The sequence below is a fragment of the Engraulis encrasicolus genome, chromosome 19 (assembly GCF_034702125.1).
Source record: "Engraulis encrasicolus isolate BLACKSEA-1 chromosome 19, IST_EnEncr_1.0, whole genome shotgun sequence".
Taxonomy (NCBI): domain Eukaryota; kingdom Metazoa; phylum Chordata; class Actinopteri; order Clupeiformes; family Engraulidae; genus Engraulis; species Engraulis encrasicolus.
In genome coordinates, this window is record NC_085875.1 from 9949366 (window position 1) to 9961865 (window position 12500).

At 44.1% G+C, this 12500-nt stretch overlaps 1 protein-coding gene across 1 annotated transcript in view; it reads right to left on the bottom strand.

Moving 5' to 3' along the window:
- ralgapa1 (Ral GTPase activating protein catalytic subunit alpha 1) overlaps positions 1-12500 on the bottom strand; it is a 171500-nt gene that overhangs the window by 127579 nt on the left and 31421 nt on the right. The window contains exons 7-10 of the mRNA XM_063183617.1: positions 10988-11103; positions 7857-7995; positions 6161-6369; positions 5141-5461 (exon numbers count right to left, since the gene is read on the bottom strand). Of these exons, the coding sequence (XP_063039687.1) occupies positions 5141-5461; positions 6161-6369; positions 7857-7995; positions 10988-11103 (785 nt within the window). The remainder of the gene's footprint in view (positions 1-5140; positions 5462-6160; positions 6370-7856; positions 7996-10987; positions 11104-12500) is intronic.

Genomic DNA, 12500 nt, shown 5'->3' on the forward strand with positions numbered 1-12500 from the left:
TAGGGTCATTGTCTTGCTGAAAGACCCAGTGACGACCCAGCTTCAGCTTTCGGGCAGAGGGCAACAGATTTTGATTTAAAATGTCCTGGTATTTCAAAGCATTCATGATGCCATGCACCCTAACAAGGTTCCCAGGGCCTTTGGAAGCGAAACAGCCCCACAGCATCACTGACCCACCCCCATACTTCACAGTGGGTATGAGGTGCTTTTCAGCATGCGCATCTTTCGTGGTACGCCAGACCCACTTAGAGTGTTTGTTGGCAAAAAGCTCAATCTTGGTCTCATCTGACCAAAACACACGGTCCCAGTGGAAACCCCAATACCGCTTGGCGAACTCCAGACGCTTGCGTTTATGATTGTGAGTGAGGAAAGGTTTTCTCCGTGCATGCCTCCCAAACAGCTTGTTGGCGTGTAGACAGCGCCTGATGGTTGATTTGGAGACTTTGTGACCCCAGGATGCTACCATTTGGTGTAATTCTGTAACAGTGAGCTTTGGAGATCTTTTGATTTCTCTTACCATCCTCCTCACTGTGCGTGGTGGCAAAATAAACTTGGGTCATCGTCCAGGCTTGTTTACCACTGTTCCAGTTGTTTTGAACTTCTTAAGTATTCCTCTCACAGTGGATATGGGCAGCTGCAGTTGAGTGGCAATCTTCTTGTAGCCTCTGCCTGACCTGTGAAGGTCGACGCACATCTGCCTCACTTGTATGCTGTGTTCCTTTGTCTTTCCCATGTTTAAGAGTGGATAAGAGAAATGGCCTCGGTGTCACGTCATATTTATACCCCAGGGAAACAGGAAGTGATTAATTACTAATTAAATGTTCCTACATACTCTGGTAAACTTTGTAAACTACTGTAGAAATGACAGAAATGCTTCAATTATATTTATTTCCTGGGAATTGTTAAGGGTGCCAATAATTGTGGAACAGGTGATTTAATGAAAAATAATAATTTTTTAGTCAGGGATTTTTTTATTTTCTTACAATTCATTTGAGTTGAAGGCTACATCTTCCTACAATTTTCAGTGTGACAGTATTCTTCTGCAATAAACACTGAATTTATTTTAAGGCTTTTAACACATCTCAACCAGGGGTTCCAATAATAATGGAGGGCACTGTACATGCCTAACAAATGTTTGATTTTGCTTCATACATGCCTTACAAGTTACTTATACAGGGAAATTGTATTTATTAGTGCTAATAGATGTATTCCTAAAATAAAGTGTTACCGATGCATGTGATGGGATGTGTTACTTAGCGCCTCCTCCAGATGATGTAAAACACAGTTGACAGATGGACAGTCATTGCAATACCAGGATCCACCTCCTCTGGTGGACCAGGGGTCCGTTTCTCGAAAGCGTCTTTGCTATCGTCGTCAAGATATTTTTGGGCTTTTACGTGTATGTCTTTATTTGGACAGGAAATTGAGAGAGAGCCAAAGGGAATGACCTCGGATCAGACTCGAACCCGGTTCCCCGCATTTATGAAATGGCCACTGAACCATGACGCCACTGACAATACAAACATTAGTGCATTAGTGATAATTGTATACCTCTGTAAAACAGCAGTACACACAGCACAACACCAATTAGTGGTACCTCTTGTTATTGAGCAGACACAGTCACCACAAACACGTTAGTGACATGTGTACACAGTGGGCCAAGTGGCCCATTAAAACCTATTCAAATACGAACTAGCTCACTTAAATGAGAGGGTTTCTATTGAAGAATTCGAAGAGAGTCTTCACATGCTACACATGCCACTAATGTGTTTATGGTGACCAAGAGTCTTGGATGCCTTGAATGGTCGCCATAAACACATAAGTGGCATCATGTGTAGCATCATTCATGAAGTACTCAGATGAGGAAACAGTACGTTATAACATAGCTCTTCTTTTGTGCAACAAAAGTCTTTGCTCCTTGTCATTACTAGCAACACAGTGGACCAAGCCACAATACAAAGGCCTCACCAAACCACCATAAAGAGGCTTCACATTGCACAGACTTCTATTGAATACACTTTGGACAGACTCTTTCATGTATCAATTTTATATTCTGTTTTTACAAAATACGTCGTCTTCATAATGTTTTAATCTGTTTTACTGCATGTGGTATAATGTGTGAAATTAAACAACTGAATTTGATTGGAGTAGACAACAAAGAAATCATTTCACTCTGTAGGGAAAGTATTCCAACAATAAGACCCAAATGCCAGTTCAATATCTAACAGGCTTAGTAGTATCTCTGCCATAGAGCATTCCAACCACAATACAAGGATTTAACACAAAAACTCCCTTCCAAACCAAAGGTGACAGAGGGCCAACACAGCTTTTCATTTGCAAGGTGTTATGGTGTAAATATGCAATATAAGGCATATTGGTAGGGATGTTTTCTGTATACACGGAAACACAGAATTTGAAAGCACTTTTAATGACCAATGTAGGCTAGTGCCTCGTGCAAAAAGCACAGTACATGTTTTCAACTTTTAATTGCTGTCAGGAATAATAAAAAAAAAAACTACTACTGTATGGCTAACCCTGAAGAGCCGCACAGACCATTGCATAATTGCTGTATGAAAGTACAGTACAGTACAAAGCACTTCCTATGGAGTGGGAGAGTTCCTCAAACAAGCTGTGGGGCTTGAAATGCCACCCCCATTCTGCGGTCAGTATCCCAGACAGAGGGTGCATCCCAATATGTGACCTTGCCTCCTCCACTTGCCTCCTCCACTTGCTTCTCGTCATGATGACATCACTGACAACAGCATTATATTTCAATATCTTGCAAAAGCTTAATTGTAAAGTCTTTTTCTCATTTGCAATTGGGATGGTGAATAAAAAAAACAGTCCCTCAAAAGTTGTTGTGGCGAGGCTGACAGCTGGGTGGGAAACTTTATCGTTTTCTCCACGGAGGAGGGGCCAGGAAGCGGGAGGAGGAGACAAGCACAAGTGGAGTAGGCAAGGTCACATATTGGGATGCACCCAGAGGCTCTTCTGTAAAAAAGGCAACAGCCATTGTTTCTGGACTTCCTCTGTGAAACGGTCAACTTCCTCTCTTTCAATCATTCCTAGTGAAATCTTGGGAGGGAGATTTGCCCTCTCTGCTCTCACTCTCTCTCTCTGAACAACAGAACACAGAGAGTGCAGCAACAGACAAAGTTCAGAGACAGTGGCCCAACCGTGGTTCAATCGGGTGGGCACTCGACCGGAGATTCTTTCAGTATAGAGATATGCCAATGTAATAGGTTTCTATGGGCACCTAACATGACCAGGTTCCGGTCTGCCTAAAGGGGCGTGTCATAATACTCCTAGCATTGAATAGAACAGTCCTTAGGTCTGCCTAGGTCTGCCTAAAGGGGGATTTCCCCCCCTCCCCCTTGCAATAATAGAACCCGGAAACAATGGGCCAATGGAACCTCTCTCTCTCTACTCTCTCTGACTCGACTACAACACACACAGACAACGAGGGTTCGATTCCGGTCCGAGGTCATTTGCCAAGCCCGCCCCGTCTCTCACCCCCGCTAATTTTCTGTCACAAACTTCACCATCCTATCATAATATAGGCAGAAAGTTCAGAATAAAAAGTTCAGAGACAGCAAAGTGAAAGTCCTTTATGTTTGGGCCGCGACCCTGCCTGAGATCACAGGCGCAAGGCAGCAGACAGCTCTTCCAAGGGCTGCAAATATCAGTCTGGTGCTAATCTACCACTAATTTGCTACAGTAGTGGTGTAATGGTGGCGATGTCTTTTTTTAACTCTCATCATATTTTTCACACGTACTCAAGAAAGGTGACACCTACTAATAACCCTTGTATCTGATGGATGTCAAATTAGAGATTTCCAAGTGTGACTTCATGCAAATAATGTGCTTCCAACCTCTTGAAGGCCTTGGTATTGCCGGCGCTGCTGATTATTTTAGGAGTTAAAGGTCCAGGTGTAGGATGGTGGTCAGAGTAGATATTGCAACTATGCTGCTCATTGAAACTGTGCTGTCTACTGCCAAATTGATTTTTTGATGAATATTATCTATAATTAATTAACTATAATTAATAATTAATACTTAGATTTATTTTTAAGTATGACCAAAGTCAAGTAAGTTTGGCAGCTAAAATGTCCATTTCTGGACATTCAAAATGGCACATAATGGAGAAGATCCCCCTTTTCATGTCTGAAAAGTGAAATTTTCCCAGTCATATTGAATACTTATAATTTGATGGCGGTGGCATTTATGCAAAAAACGCCTGCTGAATTCCTAAGACATCAATATCTCAGCCTCCAAAGCACATAAAAACATGAAATAAGATAAACAAGCATTTAACAGCTAGGACCCTCATCTTGCATTAGAATGTGTTCATTCAGCCCTTACCCTCCCATATTTCTAATAATAAACTCTAGGGATGCACCGATACCGATACTGGTATCGGTATCGGCACCCAATACTGCTCATTATACTCATACTCGTACTCGTCAAGCACTTGCCGATACCAGGAACGATACTGCCATTACACAAAACAATGCAAAATCTTGTCACGTTCTGTGGACTTGAAATCAGTATGGAAAAAAGTGCCACCTCATGCATTTACTAACATTTAAATATACATGGAAATGGACAATAACAATATCACAGGTGGAAAAAAACAAGGCCATGCATTTATTTTCATTGTATTTTGGTGGTAAACGGTATCGGTATCGGTACTCAGTATCGGCAAGTACACACATTAATGTACTCGTACTTGTATCGGTTTTCAAAAAAGTGGTATCGGTGCATCCCTAATAAACTCAAATCTAAAGAACCTGAATGCAGCATCTATGTCCCTCAAGGCGCATAAGCCAATGCAGTGTAGGCCTATACGCAGCATCAGGCTTAAATGGATCAACCACCAGGGCCAAACAAACAGCCAAAGTCCTCTGACCAAAATCCTTCTCTTTGGCTCACTTTGTCAGAGGCATCTGCTGCTCTGCTAGGTACTCTAGGTGTAATGTATGTATACTGTCTATGTCTAATTGTCTATGTCCACAGCTAGAGTCTAGAGTCTATGTCTGTCTGCATGGGAAAGTAAGAAACGTAATTTTAACTATTTGTATGACCAGCGCATGTAAAGAAATTGACAATAAAACCGACTTGACTTGACTTGACTGCTCACCTGCCGGAAGATCTCGGTGATGAAGTTGACGTTGGTGCGCGAGGAGCAGAGGACGCGGCGCACCACCTCGATGTCCGTCAGGTGCTCCTCGTCTACACTGCACAGGCTGGAGGAGCTGGGCTCGCGCTCCGTCAGCGTGCTGGTGTTGGAGTGCGACTGCTCCGGCTCGCCCCCGCCGCCGCCCAGCACCCCTCCTCCGCCCATGCCTCCGTCCAGGGAGTCGGGGCCCCCTCCTCCTCCTCCTCCTAAACCGCCAAAACCCCGGGCGCCGCCGCCGCTGCCGTCCTCGTGGTTACGTGCAGCCAGGCCTGCTGCTGCCCTCTGGAGGATTGGAGTAGAGGTACGCAAGAGAGAGATAAGTTATTATACATGAACCTATCACAAAGCTCCACCAGATGCTCAACATTCCCTCCTTCTGGAATCTTCCTGTTTGCTGTTTTCATTTGGTGCATGGAAATTAACTACTGTATACATTTCACAGTGTTTGTAAACACAATGTTATGAGGAAGGGCAAGACACTGACAGGCAACCACGTGAGCTAAGTTTTTGACCGACAGCGGTTTCCAACAATCAGATGTTGAGTTGTGCGCAGCTAGTTTCGCGCAGTCAGGGGGAAACAAAAATGTAGAACCCATGTATAACATTAACATTAGCTACCAATGCCACGGCTGTATCACTTTTAGTAAATAGGCAATGTGCAACCAACAACTTTTTGTGCACTTGTGCCTTTGCGTGTGCGTGTGCGTGTGCGTGCGTGCGTGCGTGCGTGCGTGCGTGCGTGCGTGCGTGCGTGCGTGCGTGCGTGCGTGCGTGTCAAAAGTGTGAATGAAATAGGTGAAATAGTCAATATTAACTTCCAATATAGTGAGTCTGATGTTGGGACAATAGGCCTACCTGGATGCTTTTGGGTATTCTCTCCCTACACAGATGCATATTTCACCCTAGATACAGCCAATCTGGACACAACTACAGCTAGCAGCACCCTACACCAGCTGGCACCCTACTGTATATGACGCTAACCTGGATGTTTTTGGGGACGTTCTCTCCCTCCACGCCGGGTATGTGCGGGCCGGTGTTGGCGCGGGGCTCGAGCCAGAAGGAGACGAGCCAGCGTATGAAGATGACGCGGGCGTTCAGGAAGCTCTCCTTGGTGCAGTACAGCGCCTCGTTGGACTCCGGGTCGCGCTTCACCACCACGTAGTAAGGCTTTGGTCTTATTTGGGGAACATCTGCACACGGGACATTTATACGCCCACACATGCACACAGTCACACAAACACACACCAAGACAGACACGCACACACACACACAAAATTACATAAGTAAAAAAAAAGAAAAATGTGCGTACACACGTTAAGATCACAAGCGTACACACATACATTGAAAAAACACACAGACACAAATGGAAGGATTTGATACGCTTCCAACACAGTATTGTGTATCATGTGCAATTATAAAGAGTATCGGTAGCTAATATATTCAGTGTACATTACCATTGAATAGTTTTTGTTTAGTGTTTGCGATTATTTGACACCTTCACTCAAAATTCTCTCAAAAACATCACTAAGTTAAAACTGAAAAAAAAGAAAACTGCTACGTATTAAAATGTATGAGGTAGGCGCCGCTGCGGGCTAATATAAATGCAGTGCGCTGTTCAGTTATTCAAAATTCTCTTGGCATCCCCTCAAGATTTCCAGATAATGGTGCGGACTTTAAATCAAGTTGCGCAAAGGGGGAGGGAGGCAGAAGGGAGTGGAGTCGACCAGTTTATCTTAAATAGCACATTGAATTTTATTAATGTTTTATATAGCTACATATATACACTTCCATCACTAGGGTTGTGGGGGCCAGTTAAGCCAGGCCGTGCAACTCTACTCTCCTTCTGATCCTTGAGAATGTCATGTGGCTTAAAAAGGTTTTAATTTTGAAAGAAAAAAAGTTAAAATCCAAAATATAGAAGTTCCCCATAATTTACTTTTTTCATAAAATAGGCTCGTACTTTGTTTTTGTCAACACTGTCATACACAATTGAAAGTAAAAAAGCTTAATTTTTGTATTAAAATGAAGAATTATTTCCATAATTCAACAATACTGAAGATGAATATTGTAAGCATATCTCTTCCATGTAATGATGATATTATTCAATTCCATCAGAGTTATACATTTTCCTTGGTCATTCATAATCATTGTCAGAAGGTTTTATAGGGGATGGGAAAGTGTCCAGCAATGAAATATGATTAAAATACAATTAAACGTAAAAAAGCACATACAGTATATGTGTCATGCAACAAAGCCCTTATCTTAAAGTGGATTTTGTTTGTTCCTTTTTCTTCATTCTTTTATGAGTGAGATGTGTTTTTGCCAAACTTTTCAGAATCAGTGAAATCTATTTATTCACAAGGCTCCCAAAACACTGCAAAACGTGTGACTAGGGATATTGAAAAGAATGCCGCACACTCTGCTCCATGTTTTAATGGTGAAGTGACGTTTCGGCCGTCTGGCCTTCTTCAAACTTGCAAGTTTGAAGAAGGCCAGACGGCCGAAACGTCACTTCACCATTAAAACATGGAGCAGAGTGTGCGGCATTCTTTTCATTTTCTTTAACATTTATATGCTCAGGAAGCCAGCACCTCAAGAAAGACTTTATTGGTGTGCGATACCTCTTTTTTCCTAAAGTGACCTGGGATATTACCAGAGACCGAATGGCCAGTCTTACCCAGGATGGGGTTGTAAAGGCTGCACTCCTTGGAGAAGTTGGGGAAGATGTGGGGCAGGTAGTACTTCTTGAAGTTGGCAAAGAGGAACGCAAAGCCCCTCTCATGGTTCTCCTTACAGCGCCACTCCAGGCTCTTGGCCTGTGAGGAGGAGAGGAGAGGAGAGGAGAGGAGAGGAGAGGAGAGGAGAGGAGAGGAGAGGAGAGGGGAGAGGAGAGGAGAGGAGAGGAGAGGAGAGGAGAGGAGAGGAGAGGAGAGGAGAGGGGAGGAGAGGAGAGGAGAAGAAAAAGAGAGCGGAGGGAGAGAGGAAGAGAAGAGAGGGTAGAATGGAAGAGAATAGACCAGGAGGACAAGAAAAAGACAAAAATAGATAGAGAGAGAGAAAGAGAGGAGAGGAGTGGAGAGGAGAGGTGAAGAGTGAAGGGAGGTGAGGAGAGAAGAGAAAACAAGAGCAGGAGAGGAGAGGAGAGGAGAGGACAACAATGGTGTTTATTTAAACGGAGGGCACTAGAAACAGAAGTGCTTTTGTGCCGTCTCTTCCTCTCCGCTCTCTGGCCACTCTTTCATCTCTCCCTCCGCTTGTCCTCTCCTCTCGGCCCTCGGCTCGCACGATCGCTTGTTGAGGATGTTGAGTCACAGCAGACAGGCCGTGCATGGTGCCATTGTCTGAAGCAAACCAGGAGGAGTAGTGATGTTTGGCGTGTGTTGTTTGAGTGATACACGTGTGTGTGTGTATGTGTGCGCGCGCGTGTGTGTGTGTGTGTGTATGTGTGCGCGCGTGTGTGTGTGTGTGTGTGTGTGTGTGTGTGTGTGTGTGTGTGTGTGTGTGTGTGTGTGTGTGTGTGTGTGTGTGTGTGTGTGTGTGTGTGTGTGTGTGTGTGTGTGTGTGTGTGTGTGTGTGTGTGTGTGTGTGTGTGAGAGTGATCCTGATTGTAGGAGGCCTACAAGTGTACTGAGGTGCCAGGATATTCACTCTGTGCCGTGTGTGTGGGTGTGTACGTACTGTATAAGTTAATATTGGCACACAACTGCCTCAGTAGTAATATAAACAGTTCCAGGAAACTTTGCCAATGAGTAACACTGTCATGTTCCTATGGGGGAGGCCTGACTTCCACTATGTCTTTACGCTTTGTTTTTACTTTTTTTGTGAAGCACATTGAACTACCTCTGTGTGTGAAATGCAATAAACAAATAAACTTGCCTTTGCTTTGTTTCTACTTGTTTTATTTTGTGAAGCACGTTGAACTACCTCTTTGTGTGAAATGCAATAAACAAATAAACTTGTCTTGAGCTCTGAATACTCAATCAGCACCCAAAACTACAGTAATACTACGGTAATTTTGCACGACACTGACTAAGGCCATAGGACTCATGATCCAAATAGTTTATTGCTACACTACAAACAAGTCAGACCAGCAGCAGCCACCGTCAGACAACAAAGCCACACTGTGCTCTGGCATCATTACATTTTACATTACATTACATTGCACATCAGTGACTTACAGTTATTATTTTGCAGGGTATTGGTTACAGTCCCTGGAGCAATGTGGGGTTAGGTGCCTTGCTCAAGGGCACTTCAGCCAAGGATGGCGATGTAGGGAGAGGTTATGGGGGATTCGAACCTGCAACCCCTAGATTGAAAGACCAACTCTCTAACCACTAGGCCACGGCTGCCCAGGTCAGCCTGGGTGAGGTGTGGTGGGATGGTGGGGAGGTGACTTGACAGCCAAGGCAAAGCTGTCGGGTTATCATCACACGCATCCATGATACCGCTGAGGAAGCAAACACCAGCACCGGTGCTACAAGAGCAGAGAATCAGTGGTGGGCAACATGGATGGATTCATTGATTTACAATGCAGCAACCTGGTTTTACCTGTCCAGTTTAAGCAGGTGATTGGCTGTATAAGAGTTCGTTAGGGCAATCTCCGGGTTTTCAATATGTGACACTGGATTGTAACTAAAGAATCCAAGTTGCCCATCAGTGCAGACAATAGAGCTCGCAAGTGGTTGACATCAAGTTGTATGCGGCGGATTAGTATTTCAACGACATCCGTTTCCTAAAGGAATTCCCACCATGTTACGAGCCATAGGGATTTCGGTTTGACAAAAATATAAGATAGCTGTCAACAACAGACATTCGTGTGTCCCCGCATTCTTTCCTTATTAGCGACTGGTACAGCACAACCACATGGACTAAACAAAACATAATGGCAATAAAGCAATGTTGCTATCCCTCAGCTAAAGGGGATTTTTTTTAGAACTACATCTCACATTTTCGCGCTAAAGCTAAATATTACTGAAACAAGGTGATTGGACTTAAATAATGCCATAACTGCATTAAGTTTTATCAAAAGAGTGTTGTCAGGAGTGAAAAACATGTATCAGGGCTTGTTTAGAACTATTTCCAAAGTCTCGTACGCAACTCGTGTGAGGCGGCTATGATGGGGATGGACACGGCCAGTGAAATTTCATATCTCCTGAGTGAAATCTCCTTCCTGTAGTCTGCCTGTTTTCCCGCTTTAGCATGTTGATAGCAACATCGTATTTATGTTGGCGTTTGACACCAAATTATCAATCCTGTTGTCCCTACAGTCTATTTTTATCATCCTCCATAGAATGCGGGGGTTCACTAATCGCACGCTTTCACTCCCTCCTTATCTGAGACTGGTCACCATTCATTTTGCCCTATTCGTGCGAACCGTCATGGCGCTAAATGCTAACAAGAAAGACTACATGCTTCTAGCTGACTTGCGAACTCTATTACACAGACAATACAGCAATCCAACATCCATAACGTTAACACCACAACCATCACCAGCGATACCAGCACAGGCACCAGCGTTGCCAGCCAGCACAGGCTCGATCCACAGGGCCACCATCAGCCGTTCACAACACATTACTATTATACATCACCAGCAGCGTAGAAGCGGCAGCAGCACCAGGGCGGGGGCTGGAAGGGGCCAGCAGTGTGTGTGGTGGAGGCCATTCACAAACACATCCACATCAGCAGGGGGCAGGGAGAGGTAGGACAGGACCAGGCCAGGGGTCAGGCTCAGGATCGGGGTCAGGTGGCAAAGTGGGGTGGGGTGGCGGTGCAGTGCAGTGCAGTGCGCGGGGCAGAGAGGAGGAGTACCTGGTTTACCATGTATTTCAGCGTGGCCTCCAGGAAGTATCCGGTCAGGTCCTCCTGGGCCTTGTCCCCAGACTGGGGAGGCACCAGCGGGGTGATCTCATCGGGACCCACTTGGGCTGCACGGGAGAAGGGGAGCAGAGAGGGGAAAAGACAAACACAAAATAGATTTTATGTTACGTTATGTTATGTTATCTTACACGTATTTAGCCTTTACTCTCATCCAGACAGGTCCCCATTAGGCTTTTGAGGGAATCCTGGTGTATAAAGGCATCAAAAAGTGACCTCTGGATCACCTTGGGTTGTGGAACCAGAGTAAGGAAGAGGAGGAAGGCAATTTTATTGAATTCCATTACTATTTTTTATGTTTTTATACCTTTACTTTTATTTTTGCCTTTATCGGACAGGACAGTTTGAGAGGAGCAGTGCTGATTTATTTGTTATAATGAATAAAAATCAAAACACAAAATAATACACAAAAGATTTCTTAGGTTTTTGCTGGACAGCGACGATATGTTGTCTGTCTTCTAGGGAAGCTATGACCTGAAGAGGCTCCTGCAGACCTACTTAGGTTGCAGAACCAGAGTGGTGTGTGTGTGTGTGTGTGTGTGTGTGTGTGTGTGTGTGTGTGTGTGTGTGTGTGTGTGTGTGTGTGTGTGTGTGTGTGTGTGTGTGTGTGTGTGTGTGTGTGTGTGTGTGTGTGTGTGTGTGTGTGTGTGTGTGTGTGTGTGTGTGGAGGTCTGTGTGTGTAAGCCAGAGGAAGAGAAGAACACACTGTTCTGCAGAATGAGTGGTGGGCTGACACTTAAACTGCAGAGTGCTCCAGTGAGTGCGTGTATGTGGGTCAAAGACGTCCAACATGAAATTGTCCTTCAGTGCTAACGGATAATTTTGCTTACTGTAACTGTGAAAAACATGGTTTTCAATTTTTTGAGAAGTGAATGCATGAAAGCCAAGCCAAAAAAAATCATTTAAAAAAAATCTTTTTTTTTTTGCATTTACAGTAAGCAAAAGTATCCGTTACACACTGAAGGACAATTTCATGTTGGACGTCTTTGACCCATGTACATTATGCACATCTCTATACATCTGTAGAGAGGGAGGGGGAGGAGCAGAGAGAGAGGGAGAGAGAGACAGAGAGTGCACACTATAGAAAGATAACAAGAGAAAGAGAAGGCGGACAGACAGACAGACAGACAGACAGACAGACAGACAGACAGACAGACAGACAGACAGACAGACAAACAGAGTGAAAGAGTAATGGAAGGCAATTAGAGATGTCCGATAATATCGGCCCACAGATATTATCGGCCCGATAATAGCATGAAATGTAATATCGGTCAATATCGGTATCGGATTTTTGACCCATCAAAACCGATATAATAATGCTTGAATTACTGTACACTTTTCTCCTTAATTATTTTTCTATTTTGCACAGACGATGTTCATATTTGGAAAGCTTTGTTGCATTTGAGAATGCATCTAGTGGGGTATTACAATAAAATTAAGCATATTT